This window comes from Rattus rattus, chromosome 5, assembly GCF_011064425.1.
Source record: "Rattus rattus isolate New Zealand chromosome 5, Rrattus_CSIRO_v1, whole genome shotgun sequence".
Taxonomy (NCBI): Eukaryota; Metazoa; Chordata; class Mammalia; order Rodentia; family Muridae; genus Rattus; species Rattus rattus.
The window spans coordinates 57,002,349-57,025,226 of NC_046158.1; the positions used below are offsets into that span (position 1 = coordinate 57,002,349).

Genomic DNA, 22,878 nt, shown 5'->3' on the forward strand with positions numbered 1-22,878 from the left:
TTGATTGGCTGCTTCCACAATTTCTGTGCACATCTTCTAGATAAGAAGAATTATAGGTTAGGGGTTTTGTGGCTGGGCTCATGTTCCAATCCCTCCATTGGAAATCTTGCCTACTTATAGGAGATGGCCAGTTCAAAGCTCCATACTCCCTAATGCAAGGAATCTTAGCTAGGGTCACCCTCATAGATTCCTGAGTTTCCATTGCGCTAGGTTTCTAGCTCATTCCACAGACTTCTTGATTTCTCCCTCTCTCCCTTTTTATTGTCTGGGACCCAAGCCCATTCACCAGTGCTTCCTGTTTCGGGATTCAGGGTTCGTCCTCCACGCTCATTCAGACTCCTCTGGAAACGCTCTCACAGACACCCCCTGAAGGCTTATCTCCAGAATCAGCCTAAATCTCAATTGAAATCAAGATTGACTTCCACGATGTGTGTTTTCTCTCGTACTTAGATTTTTCCATGTCTGATTTTTGGAGCCAGGATCCCATTTACAAAGCAAATTCTATGTAAACTTAAAAAACTAAGCAGAGAAAAATTGTAGATACACACAGTACTGTTTCCTTTACTGATGATAAACCACCTTGTTAATTAACCTGTCGTGTTCTGTCTTAGTTACCCATTTTATTATTAATAAAAAGAATAACACTGCATATCAATCTCTGAAAATAAGATATAGTGATTTTATTAGCTAGGTACAAAAGTTCTCTATGTTTTATTCTGTTCTAGCATTATCTCTCCACACAGCAATTTATATTCATTTAAATATATTACATTTTACGTGTTTTAATGTATTCTCTTTTCATAGTCACATATTCATAAATTATATATTTGAAACTAGTTTTCATTTGAAAGCCTAGCCAAAGGCAACTCATTTCCAATATAAATACTCTCTTAAGGAGATACGGATTAGTTTTTCTTAGTATACATGCTGCACATTTAATTAGGGGATTCTTAGCCATGTAGACTTAACAAATCTATCCTATAAAATGAGTTGGTATGAAAATGGATGCTATTTATGATTGGATAGACTTTTGGAGCCCAAATTTATTTTGCCACCTAATAAGTCAAATTCTTGTTAAACAATTCTCTCAAGCTATAAAATTTGAAAAAGAAAGAGGGAACTATGTAGTTCAATATTCTCTTTTAAAATAATACTGAGAGAAGTTAATTGGTAAAGAATGTTTTCCCAACCTTAAACAAGTAGTATGTTGGATGACATGTTCTTTTTATAGCAGATGGACACCAGATGAGATTTCTTTTTGTTGTAACTTTCTGAGCCGAACATTTGAGCTTCTGATGACCAGATAAACTTAGTTTCCTTAAATACTGTGCTTAATATTTATGCTGACTCCTATTTGAAAAGTTAGTCAGGACGTCTAAATAAAACATTCCAGATACAATCTCCCAGCGATGAACTGTAATCTTAATTTCCCTAAAAATAAATTTAGAAACCATGCCAGTTTTTCAAAGCTGAGTATTTTCAAATGATAGCTAATGTTTCCCTAAACATCTTACACTTCCATCTAAAATCCTGAAATCAAAAACCTCTGTTCATACATGCACAATCTTCTCCATTGTATGAGGAGACAAAACATTATTTAAAACATAAAACCTTTCATATTTCAAAGTGAAAATAGACATCCTGTTTCCCAGGACTAACCAACACCAGGATTAAATGGGAGTGAATAAATATATAGTTTTCAATATATGTTGAGTTTATAGTTTCTGTACTAGTAAAGGGTTCTTTCCAACTTCAGAAACATGATTTTCACTGAGAGAATTCTTTCACTCAAGAGCTGCATATGTAAATCAGGAAAAAGTGTAAGGTGACTGGTGAAGTGCATGGCCATGAGGACTAGCCTGATGGAGGACGAACATGAAAAGTGATATCTTGGGGATAAGCTTATTATAAACCCAAAGGTCTCTGTGCCCTTTATTTGGGAACAGTGTGGTTTGAAGTAGGATAGAAACCCCTCATAGATATTTAAAGACAACAAGGCAGTGTAGCAACCTCCAGAACAATATTAACCACAACAGACTAATGAGTCATTAAATGCAGTAGAAAAAGCACCAGGGCAAGAGTACCTCATAAAACAAGGGCAGTTGTACATTCAAGAAAGAATGAATGCTGAATGTTCACAAGGAGTAAGGCATAATGGAGAAAAGGGGGGCTTTAGTGATGGTGGGGTTGGGATGAGAATGAAGTCACACTGGAGTATCAGGTGGGTGAGCTAGAAGAGATGAGAGGGTGCAGCTAGTGATGGCCGCTCTTTTTTATGGGTCAAACTTGGTAGCAAGAGAAATACTCAGCCTTCAAGGAAGATTTCTGAGCCTTTGTTTGCTTCCTTGCTTGTGATTAGGCTAGAAGATACTTAAGAATATTTCATAAATGGAAAAAGAATAGAAAGGAATAGAATAGAATAGAATAGAATAGAATAGAATAGAATAGAATAGAATAGGATGGAATAGAATAGGATGGAATAGAATAGTTTAGAATGGAACACAATAGAATAAGAATAGAATAGAATAGAATAGTTTATAAAGGAATAAAATAGAATGGAACGGAACAGAACAGAACAGAACAGAACAGAACAGAACAGAACAGAACAGAACAGAACAGAACAGAACAGAACAGAACAGAACAGTAGAATAGAATAGAATAGAACGGGACGGGACGGGACGGGACAGGACGGGACGGGATGGGATAGGATGCGATGCGATGCGATGCGATAGAATGCAGTAGAATAGAACAGACCAGAACTGAGTTCTAGGTAGAATACAAAGGCAAATTCCTGTGAGGAGAGTTGGGGTGGGAGGGGTGTGGACATCTTACAGATGCCTGTCACACTCTGGTTACCCCTGCTTTGCTTCACATTCTCTTGGCTCAATGCCTAGGTGACAGGGCTGCATATCCTCTGCCTGTGCAGCACTGTTTCCTTTCTCTTCCTTTTCATGTCTACTCTCATTCCTCTTGGCATCTTCTCACCTTCCAGAACTGCTACTTACCTCTTAGATGTCAGTGTCCACCAAGACTTTGGGAAATTCAGAAGGAAGAGATTGTCATCTTTTATTCATTCATAAATTTCAAACCCCTAGCATGTGGCATACCGAAAATATTTTTTTGAACTGGAAAGAAATGTTAGCTTAGTCTTGAATATCTTTGCGTGCATGGTTGAGGGCCTCATAGTTTCTAGACCATATTCAAACCTGCTAAGGGGCTTCATTTTTATACATAACAGAAATAGTTAAGGTGTGACGAAGAGGGACCAATGTGAGACTCAAAATATACTGAAAGTTACATATTCACAACTGAAATCAATGGTCATATGTAGAAAGATACAGCCTCACTTAAGGAGTGCCGTGGTTTATTTACATTGTGAAACATTTTAAATTTAAACATTGTTAAACCCTAGACTTAACACAAAATTATAGTCTCTGCTTGGAAAATATAATGTGGGATTCTTGTGAAATATTTGGCTCACATGATGAGTAACCCCAGCATTTGAGTTGCAGGTCCCCAACACCACCCACACACAATTTCATCCAAAAGGAAGCAGAGGGTTTCTATCGCAAAGTTCCTGCCACTTGTTCTTGTAAATTCAAACCTGAACTGACAGCTGCTTTTCATGTTTGAGTACCATATTCTATACTCACCTGTTTCACTCATCATTCTTGCTTGGCCACATTAGCTGGTAGTGTACACAATTCATGATGCAGATGGTACTCAGCTATAAGTAAGTTGTGCCCCTGTGCAGGAATAGAGGAGAATAAATAACTTTTTTCCCTACCCATCACAATGTTCTCAGCTGACATCCTGTAACAAGAGGAATGCAGAATAAACTCATTCACAAAAAATATTCTATGACCCAGAAGACTTAAGAAAAGAGGAACCAAAGGCCCAGGGAAAGAGTTTTTAAGTGAAGTCTACAGAATAAAAAGACAGTCATGGGTGTGGTGTAATTGTAATAAACTGACAGGAACTTAGCAGTCTTTATTTGTTCAGACTCCATTTGGCCTCCAGGTCCAGGGCAGTAACCTTTGGAATTGAAAAGTCTTATGATTTACTACTGGGTAAAATGACTTATCTTCATAATTAGGTGTAGCTTTATACAAAGTTCCATTTTTCTGTCTTCAATGATGTCATCCCTTTTCCTAAACAGTTCAAGGGGCATCCAGCATTCCCTTTAGATGAAAACATGGCAGTTACTTTGTCATCTCCCCTACAGGGACTGAAGGCTGCCTATAGGTCTCTTCCCTTTAACCCTGTCCTCAGTTTCCACATGTGTGACCATTTCTTAACACACAGTTCCTTATATTAGAATCATATACACTGAAATTTCAGTGTCTCAACCTTCAGTCCTTTTAGGTTCTCTAACAAGCAAAGTCCACGAAATGCTTGCACAAAAGAGATCAGGTTCCTGAGGATGTGTTCCACTCTGAGGAAGATATACCACTGCTAGATTTTTAAACACTATTTATGCAAAACAAGGGCAACAGTTCAGTACCCCTCACTAAGAGACATTTCTTAAATACTTCTCATTTCTCAGAAGAAAATACTTCTAACTTACTGTATTCTAACTAATGAGTTTCTAGTGTTGATTGGAGATTTAAAGAGCACTTTGCTGAAAGGAGTTTTGCATTAGAATCATTCAAAAGCTAACTCTTTGAGTGGGATATTAAACAACCAGCGTCGGAGGGGAGTTCACACATTTCTGCATAGGTAGACTCACTGTGTAACATCCTGTGTTCTGACGACACTCGTAGGAAACACAACGATATGAATCCCTCATGCAAAGCAAGTGACTTAGGAACCTGCTGTCCCACACATACTGGTTCTAAGTGGGGCAATAAGATACTCCACTCTGAGGACTTAGAGGGGGTGGCTTTACTCTTCCCTTGGAAAGGATGGGGACTGAAGAGATTATTTTTGGTTCTGTATATCCTATCCACTGTAACTTGAAAGTTATTTGGTCACAGAAACTAGGCCAGTCTGGTTTGGGCTTGAAATGATCTGTTCGTTCTGCATTCCTGGATCCCAGTGCATTGAAGGAGCACTGAAGCTTTCCCCGAAATAACCACCACAAGGTCGGCTTATGTTCCTTTCTCCTCTTCTTCTCTTCATATTTTGGACTGAATTTCTGGCGCTGATGTAGAGGAGCAATGCAGGATTTACTGACAAAATCACAGTACAAATTGAGACTTGGTATTAAGTGCCCCTGAGCAAATCCTTAAAGTCCCTGAGACATCTTTCATCTCAAGATCACTTCCGTGTTCCAAGTTATCAAATGATGAGCTTCCTTCCTCTTTCCTCCTCTCAGACATTGTGTCTGCTTACTCCTTCCCTCCTCTCCTCGCAGGAAGAGCATGACTTTCTTAACATGTATACTATCGCTCAATGCTGTGCTGCATACAGAGTATTCTATATGGTTCTCCTAATATGAAATCCCAGTTGCTCACGGAGTTACCTGTGCTGCAGGATGAAAATGATTAAAATGACTGACTCCCTGCGAAAAATAGAATAACAAGTGTGCATCTTTCTCCCCCGTAAGCTTTGCATTGTCGCTAATGGCATTAAAACAACCCCTACATTGTGGTATCTATACTTGTGTACATGCAAATTGATTTCCAAACATTATCTAAATTTGAGGGTGGGGCATAGTTACTTCTTAGAGTTTATTGAAGAATGGAAGCAGGAAGCAGAGATTCTCATCACCTTTGGAGTTTTTTAAATATGATGGATGTGGCTTCTTCCAATGTGTGATAGCTAAAAAAAAAAAAAAAAAAAAAAAAGTACAAGTTGTTTTGTCCCAACATACGCTATTGACACATTGTTATTTACATTCAAAGTATTAACTTAAAATAAAGATCTAAAAGTAACAGTGATTACACTAAGTTCCCTAAAATAACTTTGTAGGGGAATAGTTTGATTGCAACACACCAGTTCATAAGCATATGTACTCTGTCTCCCCATGATCCTTTTTCCAAAGGATCCTTTCACCATATTGTCTAGGGGAAAAAAAATCAGGATGAGGAACACTTGTGATTGTGCAATAATCTTGGGAGAGAAATAATTCAAGAGGTGTTGGAATTCCTGAGACATTTCCATATTTATGGGAAAGTATTTTTTGAGTATTTGAAATTAGCACTATCCTAGAAAATGTCTCTTTCATTTTCCCTAGTTATAACCAATCTGCAAAGAGTACGCAGCCCTCTAACTGTGATAAAAGGCAGTGCGAAGTGTTAAGTTCCTGAACCATTTTTGCCCGTCAAGGCCTTGGCACCTGACCTAACATCCTTGTTATCTGCACTTTTCTTCTGAGGTCTGAGGAAGGAGTTCATATTCCTCAGTAAAGAAAAGTTGGCAAAAGGCTCATTAATCATGATATAGAGCAGAGAGAATGGATGCGATCAGTTAAAAATAGCCTGTCACTAAAACGGGATTCTGGCCCAAAGGAAATGGATGGTGCGGCCCCAAATATTGCGTAAGTCAGGCGTGGTGGCACAGGCCTGTAAGATCAATGCTCGGGGTAGAGGCAAGAGGTGAGGAGTTCAAGGTCATCCTCAGCTACTTACCAAATTTGTAACCAGCCTGGGGTACAGGCCACACTGTCTCAATAAACAAAGTTCCAAGGTTTAATTTGTCAGGAGTCAGTGGAGATTATAAGTGTTAAATGGAAAATTACCAAAATAAAATATCCACCTCTTAAATAAAGCACTATAGCATGGTTTTATTGTCAGTATGTGTGCTTATTTTATAAGCAAACTCATTCACAGGTAAGGTATCTGCCAGAAAAAACATAGTATATGTGTTATGTATCACAGTATGTGGCTTCAGTTTTCAGTGCCAGGTCTTGTACTCTATCTTCTATGCATGTGAGACCTCATTGTACTGGGTTGTTGCAAAAATTTTCAGTTTCAGACCATAATTTTAAATCACTAAAGTGCCAGGGTAGGGGGGAAAACCCAGGCAGCCCCACCCACTCAAAGAAGAAAGGAAGGATTGTGAGAAGGGTGACCAACTAGGAGAGGGGCAGTGGGTGGAATATAAAATGAAGAAGTAAAAAATAAAAAACAACATTAAATTAAAAAACTAGGTTCAAACATATTTTTATCAATCAAAATAGGACTATTACAATTGACATGCTTATGCCAATGAGGAATAAATGTATTTATTCCTATATCATGAAAATTCATGAGTCCAGACTGGAGGGATTGTTAGAAAGCACATTCAGCATTCTGCTGGGAAAGTAGTTTACTTTCCAATAGTTGTGCTTGATCTCCCAAGGTAGAGAAGATACCTGGGGGGTGGGGGGGTGGGCAGGGGGAAGCTCCATTCTCTCACAGGAGAAGGGGATAGATGGGGGAGGGACTGTGTAAGGGGGAACTAAGGGGATTAGCAGGCAAAGTTAGGGATGTAAAGTTAATTTTTAAAATAGAAGAGAAAAAAAGTTGTTCTCCTGCTTGAAAAAATTGTTCATTGGTTGTAGAGGTCAGTTTAGTATGGTAGATAAGGCAAAAGTTCTTAACCCAATTCATTCACCTTTTGAAGTGTTGATTCTATGACAGTGGGTCAGGCGTTATTTTGGAGAACTGGGCTCTTTCTGCTCTCCAGTGTCAGATGCTGGTGTTGCAGTTCCATCATATTAACCTGCTGAGCATCCTTCCCAGGCGCTTTCAGGAGGACTCAGAAAACTGTGACAGATCAGATCAATAACAATGACCATGACGTGCCTACCCACCCCACCCCACACATGGGTACAAGTTTGGCATTGTAGATTTTCAGCATCCAGATACTGAGAGGTTCCTCACCGGTTGTCATAAACAGTCAACTATTTATGGCATGTCACAATCTGATAGAAAGCATTTGTTCCATAGACAAAAAGGAAGGACAAGAATCCAAAACAATATTTTGTAAACATTCAGTCATTCCGTAAATGGATATTCAATTTTTTTGAGTTTTTCTAACTTTCTTATTTGTTTCAAATGCCAAATGAACATTACCATTCTCTGTTGAGTTCTTTGGTAACTTCTCAGGTAAGAGGAGCAGCTTTGATAATTGCTCACAGTTGGTCTTTGGCAATGTCCAATAGTTAGCCATCACTTTCCTTACCCCCAAGGCTCTCATTCCCTTCACGATACTTACTGGATCACCACCACATTGTACACTGTTCACCAGCTATCGGGCCATGAGTTAGTGATGTTGGAAGTTGTCTCTATGACCTACTTTTATTTAAATAAGAAAATCGCTCAGATTTTTTTTTGTCTAACACAATTTCCGTAGTAGAAAATAAACATCAAGAAGCCATTGGCAAAAAAGTGAAAAATGTGCAATAAATGATGTATCACATAGAATCATTTATTCAGAATTCATTCCAATATCACATAAGTTTCAACAATGCCGAAACCATCATTCCTTTTGCCCAAGCTGATACTGTACTTTTGGTCACAATTTAAAGGTTTAGATGTGACTTGTTGGGTATTTCTGAGATATAATGCAGGAATTTCTTTCTTTGTTTTTTTTTTTATCTCATCATAAAGTTTTATTCAAAGCTGGAAATAAAGAAAAAGAAACACAAAATATTTCGTAGGCTGGAGGGATATTTTAGCTGGTAAACAATTTGCTCCGTAAGAATGAGGACCTGAACTCAGGTGAAAAAAACAAAGGTTGGTTATGATGGCGTGTGATTATCATCCCAGTGCTGAGAGGTGCAGACATGGGGATGTCTGGGGTTTGGAGGCAAGGCAGCAAAAACCAAGTAAGAGATCTCCAGGTCAAATGAGAGACTTGTCTCAAGGTCAAGGTAAGTGCCTCCTCAGGTATGGCAGCAGAAGTTGTCCTGTGACCTTCCTTATAGACACACACAAATACACACACACACACACACACACACACACACACACACACACGAGTTATCTTTCCTTGTCCCCTTCCACCTCAAAAACAGACTCCAATGAAGATAGAAACTAAGGGGAAAAGGATTCATCTGGATGCTTTGGATTTCACAAGTCAAACACCTAACAAAATTAGTTTAGGCCAAAGTGAAATGTATTGCAAATTAGAAATGAGTTTTTTATGTTATTAAAGGAAATCAAATTGCTGGAGATAAAGGAGGCAGCTGAGCCTTAGCAAATAGCATCAAGGCCTCTCTCTCTTGTCTTTGCTTGTCAGTTTTACCTGTGTTACTAGTCCTTGGTTATTTCCTTAAATCAAAAACAATTGGCATCTTCCTCGACCTATCATTTAAATAGTGTGTCACGGCGAACTGCTTCAGCGAGGTCAAGGGGAAAGATAATGACTCACCCTGTGGACGTCTCATTCAGTCAGGCAGGGGATGTTGATTCACCTGTTGGTGAGCCACTGGGGATTGAGTTTGTGCGAGTTTAGTAAACATTCTAGTGACTTCATTGCATCCCCAAATTCCTCACAGCTCCATATGGTATGGTGGCCCTCTTTAAACTGCAGTACTTGGGAGGTAGGAGCAGGAGAAGATCAAAGTTCAAGGTCATCATCCATAGCACAGAAAAATAAGAATCAATTTCCAAATTAAGGCAGATAGATTAGATGCACAGTAAGTCTGAGGGATGATTCACAATGACCAGGATCACTGGGCATAACTGACAAGCTTGTTTGAGGAGAACTCTTCTTCCACTGGGGTTTCAATGAGATTCTGCCTGGGTTAAAAAAAAGTGCCAATATTCTTGAAACAGTCTGAAATTTTTCTAAAACAACTTCCTTTGAGTAATGATAAACTTTTATCAACAGTGCAACGTATCTATAGTGAAAGTAAAACAGAAATACTTAGCAATTCAAAAGTTTATATCTTAAAACCACAAATTTAATAGTATAATTTTTGTGTGGTTGGGGAATGGTTCTAATTTTGTTATTAAGAAAACCCCTGCTGTGTATGTCGGTTTATACCTTTCACCCAGCACTTGAGAGGTAGAGCAAGGATCAAGAGTTCAGGTCATCATTATCTACATAGTGACTTGAAGGCCAGCCTAGGCTACAGGAGACCCTGTGTCAAAAGATGTAAATGAATGGATGAATGATAAAATAAATAAATCCCGAATAAATGATACTAGTATTGGAAGAGCATGTAAATGAGACATGAGAACATTCCTTTTCTAGTGACTACCATTAAATAACAGAAAAGTATTTTTTAAGGAAAGACTATATCAATTTTTAGTTCATATGATCAATGTAAATTGATTCCTTATATTCCTTATAAAACTTGAGCAATGAGTGCTTCTCTGTATCACATACAGTTACATCGTACAAAAGAAAAAAAACAAAAAAACAAAGGTACTGCTCAGGAGCTAGTCAAAGATCTGTCTAAAAGGAAGGGGAGGGTGATTTTACGTATGGGACAGACCGATGAAGGGCAGCAAACCGCAGAGGGGAACAGGTCAGGGAGCCCTGTGGTGAGAACAGTGAAGTTCTGTTACTGAGAGGAACAGCCAGAGAGCAAGCCTGCCTGGAAACAGCTGTAAATCTGGCAGGAGAGACAGGTCAGCCAAGCAGCTGCCTGACCTGTGTATGCACAGGTCAAACAGAGGACAGAAAGCAGAACAATCTGCTCATTCAGAAGTTCCCCCGGGGGTCAGCAGGCTTGGGAATGAGAGATCCATTGAGCTGAGGTAGCCACAGAGAGCGAAAGAAAATAGCCTTAGGATACAGAGAGAACTGGGAAGATATTGAGATGAATGCATCAGGGTTCATTTTTCCAATGAAAGAGTTTTAGTGGAAGAATTATGGAGGTGACCAGAACACACTTAGATACATTTACATCACTTGCCTGGAAAAAGCCATAGATTCAATGAGATTAATTGTGTTCAATGATCAAAGCAATAATAAACACAGAGAAAGCATTCTCTCTCTCTCTCTCTCTCTCTCTCTCTCTCTGCCCTCTCTCTCTCTCTCTCTCTCTCTCTCTCTCTCTCTCTCTCTCTCTCTCTCTCTCTCCCTCTTTTCCTCTTGAAAGGTTCCCTGTCACTAAGTAGAAGTCCAGATAATGTCTGGATTGGTGGAGTAAGATCATGCAGCAGCCTAAGAAGAATAAGCTAAATACAGGTCAAACTATCCATCATTTTCTATATGCTAAAAATAATTAGCTGTGCAAGATTGAATTGATTAGAAAGAAGTTTGCCCATGGGGGGGTGGGGAACTACATTTAAATCTATCCATACTTAGAGTACGAGTTTCAATGAAAGTAAAGTTAAAGCCAGTCATTAGTTAAAACACCTAGGGTATGAATGGGCTTCAGTCCTCTGTCTAGACTCTATGGGTGAGCTGGTGAATCAGCAGACATTGGTTCCGGTTCCATCATGGTAACATCCTGAGGAGGGAATGTGTTCCACAGGTCCACAACCAAGCAAATATGATATTCAGAAACAGGCAGTGTAGGAGGTATGCAGGTCCTTGTGGGCACAGCTAAGCACTAGGGAACCAGTCACATTAAATACACAGGGTTGTCTCTTCAAAGAGAGAAGTGTATAACCTGTTTTCTGCTGAGAAAGCTGGAATCGAATGTGGTTAATAACCAAGTGACTTTGCTGAGACCACACTGGATCCTTCCCCTTCTGGAGCTTGTCTTCAACAATCTCCAGAACCTATCTTTATGGTAGATGTCACTCGTACTTTACGAAGAGTTTTGATGTAGTCTTGCCTTAAGCTGTGTTGTACATGAAGGACTAAGTTATAACCAGGACTTTTTTTTCTCTTACTAAATTGTGCTGTTCTTAAATATTCTGAAAATAAACTACTGGGGGTCTGACTCTCAATGTCTGAACCAACACTGGCTACTGAGTTGTGTTGAACCAAACTACCTTCTTGCTTCCTGCAGACCATTCCTTTGTTGACTGTGGTGATCGGAAAGACTCCCAAAGAGAAAAACATGTTTTAGGTGAGATGTTAGGGAGATCACTATGAAATGATGACCTCCAAACTTCAATGAGGTGAAGGAACACACCTTATTGGTCCCTCAGAGGAAAGAGAATTCAGAGGGGAGGAGAGGGGAACATGGCCCTGAGACAGGAGAAGGTCTATGTGTGAAAAGTCAGAATGTCACACCAAGTTTATGGAGGTGGGGAGATGTGTCAGGAGACAGAACCTAATTATGAAGATTCTTCAAGTTTCTGGTAAGTATGACTCTAGTCCTCAAAATGAGAATTCAGCAAGAGTCTCCATCCACACTAATCATCTTTTTCATACTACAATAATAGAAAACAAAAATAATAATTGGAGAAACTTTGGAAAATTAACAAACGCATGGAAATTAAATTACTTTTGAACAATCTAGAGATACAAGTGGAAATTAAAGCTCAATCTAATTGTATGTTGAAGAAAATAAAACTGAAAACATACACACTGCTGAACTGTTGGAATACAGAAGTATAATTATAAAAGGGAAGTTTATAGGCATAAAAGCCTACATTAAGGAAAAGGAGAGTTCAAATAGATCTACCCAACTTCACACCTCAAACAACTAGAAAAATAAAAATCAAACTAAATCCAAAGCAAACAAAACAAAGGAAATAATAAAGATCAAAGCAGAAACAAGTGCAATCAAGACACAGCAGTCAAGATCCGCAGAATAAAGTGTTGAGGTGATAAATCAACAAATCTCTATATTACCCCGGATTAAAAACAATAGGACTCATGCAGATAAAATTATAAACAGAAAGAGAGAGAGAGAGATTACCAATGGTACTGTCAAAATACACCAGATAAAACAATAGAAGAGTTATGTCAACAGATTGCATGATCAAGTAGAGAAGAATACATTCCTAGAAACACACTGCTTGCCAAGACTGAATTATAAAATGATGGAAGATATGGTGAAAGTTAAAAGACTGAGTCAGGAATGAATGGCCTCATATTGAGAAACCTTCATCCCAAGCTGAAGCTCTGTGCTCACAAGGAAACTCTGAGTTACCCCCATAATAGACATTCAAACCTCTGCCTCGCAGCACACTATTCTTTTTTTTTTTAAGCTTTATTTACTTTTTTACTCATTCACTTTACATCCCATTCACTGCTCCCTCTTGGTCACTCCCTCCCACAATCCTTCCCTTCCCCCCTCCCTTTCTCCTCGGATTGGGAGGGGCCCTCTGGGTAACTCCCCACCCTGACACTTCAAATCTCTGTTAGGCTAGGTGCTTCCTCTCCCACTGAGGCCAGGCGAGAAAGCCCACCTAGAAGAACATATCCCACAGACAGACAACAGCCTTTTGGGATAGCCCCCCGCTCTAGTTGTTTGAGACCCACATGAAGACCAAACTACATATCTGCTACGTGTGTGTGGGTGGCCTAGGTCCAGTCCCTGCTGTCCTCTGAGAGGACAACATGCTCCTGTCTGTGCATGGAGTATCATTAATAAAGTTAGGGGTTGGTGCTTGTCGACAGAACTGGTCTCAAGTTGGGCAGGTTTTTGGTTGGCCATTTCCTTAGTTTCTGCTCTGTTGCCCTACCCTGCATTTCTTGTAGACAGGATAAATTTGAGGTTGAAAGTTTTTTGAGTGGGTTGGTCTCTCTATTGCTCCACTGGGTTTTCTGTCTGGCTACAGGAGGTGGCTTTTTCAGGTTCCATATCCCCAATGTTGTGAGTCACAGCTAAGGTCACCACCATTGATTTTTGGATGTCTCCCTTATCCCAGTTCTCTGTCTCCTCCTGGAGATGCCCCTTCCCTCCTCATCTCTGTCAGTTGTAGTTTTCCATTCATTTTCATGGCCATCTAACCATCTCCCCTATCATTCCTCACACCTGACCCTGCACCCCCATTCTCCTCACCATTTCCTTTCCCTTCCACTTCCCTCCTTCCATCTGCCTCTTATGATTATTTTATTCCCCTTTCTACATGAGATTCAAGCATCCTCACTTGTGCCTTCTTTCTTCTTTAGCTTGGATATCCTGTATTTTATGACTAATATCCATTTATAAATGAGTACATACCCTGTATGTCCTTTTAGGACTGGGTTACCTCATTCATGATGATATTCTCAAGTTCCAGCCATTTGTCTGCAAAACTCATAATGTCTTTGTTTTTAATATCGGAATAGTATTCCATTGTGTAGATGTACTGAATTTTCTTTATCCATTCTTCAGTTGAGGGGCATCTAGGTTGTTTCCAGTTTCTTGCTATTATGAATAAAGCTGCTATGAACATAATTGAGCAAGAGAGCACACTAAACTAATTTTAGAGTAGTTTTAGGCTTGCAGAAATAAATGAGCAGAACGTACAGACTCTCCCATAACTTTTCTTCCTATACCTGGACCATACATAATCCCATTACCTTCATCCAGCACTGTAGTGGCACCTGTTTTGTAAACACTGTTTGCATGAACACCAGGCTTGCCACTAACCAGCTGATTGCTCTATACACAGCTGTCTAAATTGCTATCCCGCACATTGGAGCGCAGTGTTACCCATCAGCATCACATACTGTACTCATCTGTAACACTTTTCTACTAAATTAAATCATCACCCCTAAGCCCACATCCTATCTGATCTCTACTTTTGTATAGTTCCCAGATGGGGCTTATTATATTTAAATCAAACTGCTTAGTTCTGTCTCTGAAGACTAAATGACCACATTTTTTATGTCTAGAGTCTGGTCCAGAGGTTTGGATACAACAGAAAGATCCCTCTATTCTTATAACTTGATCGGTATTTGTAAAGTGGTTATGTTTAAAGAGTGTCTACAAGTTAGGTTAAATTCAACATTTTTTTTTCTTTTGACAACAGATTCCACTAAAACCAAGATTATGGAAAAGGTTACATTGAAATCTGCTTTACACAGGTCTTTGAGGATGAAAATAGCCCCTTGAACTTGAATCACTGTGTTTTTCTCATGGTTCTAACTTAGTAAAAATTCACTGATAGTGGAATAACACTCTTGTAACTCAGGCAAAGTGACCACTCCAGTAGGTGCAAAGAACTAAAGTTTGTGCCTTAGTTCATCCAATGTTTTCTTGGTGAAACTAACTAGGAAATGTCACTTCTTCTTTAAACTGGAGGGATCTGATTGGTTGGTACTTCTACTTATAATTATTTGGAGATCAGAGACCTTGTCAAGATCTGTTGAAAATTATGGGGCTTTTTCTTTGAAAAGGTATAAATACAATTAAAAAAGTTAGATTTTTAAATGGATGATGTGTGCTCCAAAATATACTTACAGATTCCCTAGAGGAATGTAGAATGATTGCTAAGACCTAAAAGAATGTGCTTTTACAAAAACAAAACCATACGAAAGAAACCAAACCAAACAATAACCACAACAGAAACAACAAAATATAACCAACCAAACAAACAACTCAAAACAAACAAACTCTAATTTTATATTTACCCAATGCACTTATGAATTTATTTTTATAATGTGCATTTGAGCCGAGCATGATAGTTCAAGCCCACAATCCCAGCATTATTCAGGAAGCCAAGGAAGAATATTTCCATAACTTCAAATGTAACTTGGGCTACATAATAAGTTCCAGACCAGACTGTATTCAGTGTAAGACCCTTGCTCAAAAATTAAAATCAAAACAAACAAAAATCACAGATAGATCTTGCTAAATGAACAAGAGATTTGGGGTCCAACTTCCCTGTATTGAACATAACCCACTTTTTACCTCATTGTCAACCCATGACCCTCTGTCTGCCAATAACTGCTATATAGACTTGCTTTGACTTTCCTCCAATATTCTAGAAATTCAAAGTCTTTGTTATTTTTCTCTTGATTTTTCTGGATCCTGAACTTTCCATTCTCATGTACAGTTCCTATAGAAGAATTCTTCTGATATATGCAGTCTGCAGGCAGCAGACCAAGTCTCTTTTCTAAACTACTGACTCTGTCATTGGGAACATCCCTATAAAGCCACATTCTCTTCTCCTGGCAACAAATATCCCTATAGTCCTACAGTGTCATGTGAAAACTGGTCATCGAACTACAGTCAGTCAAAGGAACCCTATACTATTTTTTTTGAGACATCGTCATACTATATGTCCTTAGCTAGCCTAGAATTCACTATTTAGACCAAGTTGAGTATAAACTGGGTCGGTTCTCCTGTCTCTGCCTATCAAACAACCTGCTTCACAGAGGTAAGAGGGATATCACGTGCAAGTGTTGTCCATGGCATTGGTTCTATTTTGACTCAGTCTACCTTGCTTGCCTTCAACTCTATTTTCTTCTAAAGCTCACAGATGCATGCTATAGAGCCTTGTCTTATGTATGATCCCCTTTCTGTGCGTTCATGTTACTGTGGGAAAGGCACCTCCGTTGTGCTTTCTGAAGCTCCTTTGTCTCCTGCCTGTGCACACTCTGAGTCTACACTTGTCCTGGCTTCTAACTAAAATGTGATCCATCATAGGCTGTGTACAGGGGAAAGGCATTTCTCACGTACCTCTCAGCATCAATGCCTCCTGAATAGTTTATGCTCTATCTATGGGGTTGCACAAATGTTGAACGAGTATTTAAAGGTCATTGAAACACAAATCATGCATGAAAGCTGTGTGGAGAAAGGCATATGAGATATACACCAGCAGACTCCACACTTTAGTTTCAATATCACTGGACCTATAACCAAATGAATACTGCTGATGGGTAACTGGAGAAGAGTGATTCAAAGAGGTTTCCAGACAGACGTTAATAAACTATACATTCTTCAACTGAAAAAAGGCATGAAGGCAAGCTGTATAAAAACAACAACAACAAAAGGTGGAAGGTGTTCTACAGGACCTCTCTGTGCTGACATGTATCCAGTTCTGCCTCCTCAAAGCTTTTCCCTGGGGAACACTTCATTTTAAAGTGGTTTTATTTCAGAAAGAGTACGTCTCATATACATTTATGCTCATCATTATTATAAAAAACAAATACAATTCAAATCAGGATAAGCAGACAGACCTGTACTCAGCTGTGGGCGTGACTGGCTAACAGTTAAGTATGCTGATATCTTGTTTTCTAGAGTTTTCCCACTTGCCCATATTAATGTCAATGAGATCATTACTATGTATTTAAATTCTCAAACTCAGTTTCATTACCATGTAGATGAACAGAACATGTGTTTGGGTCAGTGGTACTTTACCAAACTTGGGGAGGGACAGTCAACCTCTGCTCAGGAAACTGAGTGCTGGGTGACAGTAGCGTGATACTGGACACCCACCCATTTTAAGGGACCTTAAGAGCCTCTGCACCAGGTTCACTATCAGTGCTGTAAACCTATGACACATTGAAGTGAATGACTAGAAAGTGTGTCTTAGAATCTTAGAAAAGTTAAAATTCAGCTGAGATTCCTTGACAATGGAATCTGTGGTTTAATATACCCAGCACACACAGAAGGTGTCTTAGAACTGCCCTGAGAACCACGCACCCTTACAGCTCAGAGTGGATCACTTGTGTTCTCAAAATGTCACTGCCCCCACCAGGTATTTCCATCACAGACTTCTGAGGCTTAGTAAGCTATGCATGCAAAACTCCAGCGAGTGTCTGGTTGGATGCAATGAATTCCCTTCCTTTCTCCTCAACACTTAGTCCTCTTTCCCATGTAATTTATTGTAATGAGGTAATTTTCAATTCCAAATAATAATTTTTCTCTATAGTCCTGTGCTAATAGGAATAGTGAGTGTCTGTATATGCATATTAAAATATCATTACCCCGGTCATATATTTTTGCAAGATAACACGCCAAGTCCAGATATCATTTCTTGTCAAATTGTGCACTGAGTCTGATGGCAGCAGTGCATATGAATTCTCTTGAGTCTTGGTTTTACACAAAACATGAGTGATATCTTGCTTTTAATTTTCAGTTTTAGCTTGAATATTTTTCACGATTCTTAAAAAATTACATAAAACAATTGTCAAAAATGTAAAAAAAGTATAAAAACTGTCACATATGCAGATATCAGCTTGTCTGAACAGATTATAGTCAGCAGAACTTGAAGACAATTTTGCTTATCAAATGTGGATGAAGTAGTGATCTTGCTTTGTAATTAAAAAAAGAAATCAGAAGATAAATTATTGAGAAATTGGCAGGGCATATACTAAATTAATTAATTAATTCAGTCAATCTGTTAGATTAATTGTTAATGAACACATACTGTCGGGTCAGCATCCAGCCTGGTATTCCAATGTGAATTACATAGTCTCTGCCATCAATGAGTTTTGTCTAATGAGACAGATATAACAAAGTTCTATAAGGTTATTGATGCAGAAAGGGTTAAGTGTAGCAGGTGGATCTGAGAGACAACTTCCTGGCTCCAAGCAGGGAGTTGTGCTCTCCTTCAGGAGAGAAGAGCTGACATCAGGATGGGTGAATGGAAGAGAGAGTGTGAGGAGGAGACTGGTTTTTGGCTTTGACAGCAAGAGGGGAAACACTTAGAAGCTTAAGTGAGCCAGGAGTGGTCAGGGGATAGTTAGAGCAGAAATTACTAGGAAAGGTGGAAAGAAAATCCTGTGAGAAACGAGGTCCCCCAGGAGGGAGAGCCCAGATCACCTGAGCAGAGGGTATAAGCAAAGCTATACGTATAGGCTCTTCCACTCCGCGGGCCCAGTTACTGAAGAATTTTGAACAAAAGGGTTTCATGATCCAGAGGGTATGTTATGGTTGAAAAAAAAAAAAGGGCAAAGAATATTGCGACTGTTACTTTCTTTGTTTACACATTACAAAAATGGCAGACATCCCTGTGGTATTATGACTTTGTAAGGCCTTCCTTGTAATTGAGTTCCGTGAGAGCAAAAGCAATATTTTCACTGAATGATACATCAGAATGTTAATAAGATCCAGAGAGTAGATCTTTAATTAACAGGGTTTAATAGACTATGATGCAATTCTTGAAGGAGAAGATGCAGTTATAAAAGACATCCTATCTCTAACGGAAATTTGTCTGGGTGTGCTTTTACTGCTCAGTGAATGAAAGGCTTTATGTAGGATACATTGTTGAGATTCTTGGAGAAACACACGCGCGCACGCACACACACACACACACACACACACACACACACACACACACAGAGAAAAGTTTTCCACTCCACATTTTTATTAACTCTTTCAGCAAAGCAGTAGATCTGCCAGGAATAAAATTCATTTGAATTTTGCACATTTTTTTTTTTTTGTAATTTCAGGGGTTAAGCACCTGAAAGGCCAGAATGGATCGGCATTCCCGGAAGAAGAAGAAAGCGCAAGTGAAAAAGAAGAGAAGTGGAACCATTAATTCCCCATCTGTAGCAAGAGGGCTTCTTGGAAGTGACTGGACGGTTGACTCTTCTGAATATCCAATGGTACTCCAAAGTTCCGCCTCCAGCATCCTCTTCCGTCTCAGCTCCCACCCTCTCAGCAGTGCGATCCTCATGGAAGCCTCCTTGACTGAACTGTGAAGCCGAGTGCAGATCATCATTGTGTACCACTTGCAGCAAAGAATAGCACTTACTCTACCGCGATTTTTCTTTTAAACTACTCAAACCTAGGAATCTGCTACTATGTGAATGTTCTCACTTTGATACTGCCAAAAGCTTAACTCTTCCTGGCCTATGGTATGATTTACATTCTAAGGTCAAATGTAGAGAACATTACTCTAAAAGTACAAAATAAATACCAAATGTGCTTGGGACGAGTGTGAGTGGGGATTAATGGAAGAGGAATGTTTACGGAAGCTTTTAATAACCGCATTTAGCATGCTTCTGTGTCTAGATCAAACCAGAGTTTACTTCAAAAAGACAACGATGTCAGTTGTCTTGATTCAAAACACCACATCAGATATGAAATGATTTTCCTCCAGTAGTGCATTAACAGCTACTTAAAGAAACAAATGTCTCTTTATTTTCTGAGCCGTCCAATGTAGGCTCCTCAGCACCATCTAATCATTGAAAAGGAAATGCTAAATTTATAATAAAACATGGCAAATCTCTTCTGCTTTCTCTTTTTTCAACTCTTTAAAATTAAGCCATCTATAATGTATCTATAATGTATTTTGTTCATCTGGGTTTTCTGTTGTTTCTTTTTGTTTTCTTGGTGCTAGAGAATGAACCCAGGGCTTTGAACATGTAAATATTCCTCTAGACTCTGTCCTCAGTCTTACTGCAGTTTAATATATTCCGAGTGTTTTATTATTCTTCTCTGTGAGAGAATAAATACTGTCTTATTAATTCAGCCATAGACTCACCCATTAATTCGACGACTGCTTTTTGTGGAGTTTTAAAAAAAATCAGTTACTTTGAAATTAGTGTTACATCATCTCATCTTTCCCTTTCCTCTCAGCAAATCCTTCTACATACCAGCCCTCAGCCCTTTCCAAGTTTGTCGCCTCTCTTTTCATTAACTGTTGGTATGTATATATAGACAACTATTTTGAATGAGTTTTTCCTAGGATATTACTCTTTTGGGAGCCATGAAAATAAAGGATAGTTTATTTCTTCCCTGGAGCTGGGGGTACAGTGAGGTTTTATAAGACAGTGGGTGTTTGTCAGTATGACTTTAACTCAGATTTCTGGCCGTTAGCTAATTTTAATTATTCATGGTATATGAATGCACAATTTAATGGGGATAGGTAATTTTGCTTCTACATTGGTTTTTAATGAGATTGAAATGTTTCGTGAATATACACACACGCACACACACATGCACACTAAATAATCATAAAAAAATTAAGAGAACATTAAGAATGGGAGAAAATAAAAAAATGTGAAATTTACTATAAATCTTAAATAACATTGTTTTTAATTTGAAATTTTATAATGTGCCGATTAAGATATTATTGCATATTATTCCCCAGTGTCCATCCTGTCCTCTGCTTTCCTCTTCCTCTTCCTCCTCTTATCTTTCTCTCTTCTCTCCATGTTGTCCTTGCTAAATCAATAAACCTTTAGAGTTTATTGCCACCTGCTATGGAGTATTTTTCTTCCCAAGTTCCGCTCTACTGAAAACATCATTAAGGTTGTATTTCTTGTAAATGCTTTTGGGTTTTTTGTTTCCAGAACATTCCTGACATCCTCTGAGAGTGTTTGAGACTCGCTGGGGGGCACTAACAGAAACAATAGCCACCTTTCCCCCTTTTCTTGAATAGGGACTTTTATAAGTGCACCCCTCCCCCACCCCAGGCAAACAGGAAGAATCTGAAGCTCTCCCTGACTTTGTGTGATCCTCTGAGGACAGGAGCAGCCTGACTTCTCAGCTTCTTTCTTTTGCTCTCTGTTGTTAATGGTTCAAGCCATAAGGTGCACATTTTCCTTGTGGAAGGTTGTTTCTTCCATCCCTTTGTTCACTCTCAAAACAAACCAATTACAGTTTAAAGCTTAAGGTTTGCTTGGGAAATGGGCATTCTTACAGTTCGAAGGAGACTGGAGCTGAGATGGTGGACTTTCAATCTCCTTTTCATGCACTTACAGTCTACACTGAAAGCCTCTGTCTGTTTCCATAAGGAGACAATGTGGCTTTAGTTCCGGTGAACAGGCAAAGGAACTGCCTGACCCATAAGCCCTTCAAATTTTATATTTGCCAAACCTCATTCATAAGACGATATGAAAGCTAATAGACAGGCTTTGAGTCACTCCAACGTAGATTCAAATTCAACCTCCACCAAGTCTTTGTCTCAGTCTTAGTCCATTTGCAAAAGGGTTCATTCAGTTTTGAACTACATTGTTTTTGAGACTTGAGTGATGGAGGAGCTATGAAATGCTTGGGTTAGCCAAGTAGACACTGCTACCACAGCTAAAAAAAGATCCAGAAAGCATCTGTGTAAACCTCACCTACTGTGTGAACTCACCTACTGTGTGAACTCACCTACTGTGAGAACCTCGAATGCTGTGTGGTCTTTTGGTCGTCAGGGTCTAGTGATCAGCTTTCACACACTCTCTAGCAATTCTGCCCATGTCTCAACTCATCAATGGATTAGCATCTCTGTGCTAGACTGGCTGCCTCTGTGCCCCTACGAGTTCTCTTTTCTTCTGCACTGAAGACTCTAGCATGCCTTTATCTCCTTTCCTATGCTAGCCCTTCACATGTCAGGAAACCGCTTTTTAGACCTTTTCAGTGCTTAGGTAAAGCATCATCACTTCCTCCCAAATTTTCTTTGTCACCCCTGCCACTCACTTTGGGATCCTTGGCTGTTTGTGCTGGAGGGAGAAAAGGGTAAAGGTTACAGATTATATTTTGTCTCTCCTACAGAAAAACAAATGAGGAAATGAATGCCACAGAGCAGGAAGCTAAGTCAGAGTATTCACTGCTGGATGATGTGAATTTGTAGCATCCTATAGTGGGCTGAGTTAAGGAGCTGTTCTCCAAAACAGAATTCTAAACTCATCCCTGTGCTTAAACAATTTTCCCATCATTTCACTTTGAATTTCCAATGTTTCCTATATCGTATGAAAGATATTTCTAGGTTAGCCATGATCAAGTTATGTTGATTTTATTCATAGGATAAGAATAGGTATAAATGTTCACATCTATGATTTTTATGGTGATTAATGTTTACAATGGGGACAATTTAAAGTGAAGGTATATTCCAAGTCCATTTAAAAACATATTCAATGACTGTAGTAATACCCCAAATCACAAATATGAGACAAAATATACAATTCAGAGAAAACTTTAAGATTGATTTATTTGGATATTGTTGTAACAAGCCACTTAAGTGTATTTCAGAGTTCATTGAATTGCATTATAGACTTAAGTCATAAACATCACCACCTCATGTGCTTCTCATCTGTATCTAAGAGCAAGGTTCAAGTGCAAAATGGATAATAGGAAAATATAAGCAAAAGAGAAAATGGAAATTCTCCATTAGTCCCTCCCCCTCAGAGCTCAGGAAGAGGAGGAAGAGGAAGAATGTAGGAGCCAGACAGGATGGAGGACACAAGAGAACATGGCCTTCTGAATCATCTAAGCAAGCCTCA

At 39.0% G+C, this 22,878-nt stretch overlaps 1 protein-coding gene across 3 annotated transcripts in view; it reads left to right on the forward strand.

Annotated features, from left to right (window-relative positions):
• The window catches only part of Ppp1r1c (protein phosphatase 1 regulatory inhibitor subunit 1C), a 94,783-nt gene extending 74,646 nt beyond the window's left edge, over window positions 1–20,137 (forward strand). For all 3 annotated transcript variants that reach the window (XM_032901970.1, XM_032901971.1, XM_032901973.1), the window contains one exon: window positions 19,114–20,137. In XM_032901970.1, coding sequence (XP_032757861.1) covers window positions 19,114–19,202 — 89 coding nt within the window. In that variant the 3' untranslated portion in view covers window positions 19,203–20,137. The remainder of the gene's footprint in view (window positions 1–19,113) is intronic.
• The last annotated feature ends 2,741 nt before the right edge of the window (window positions 20,138–22,878 follow it).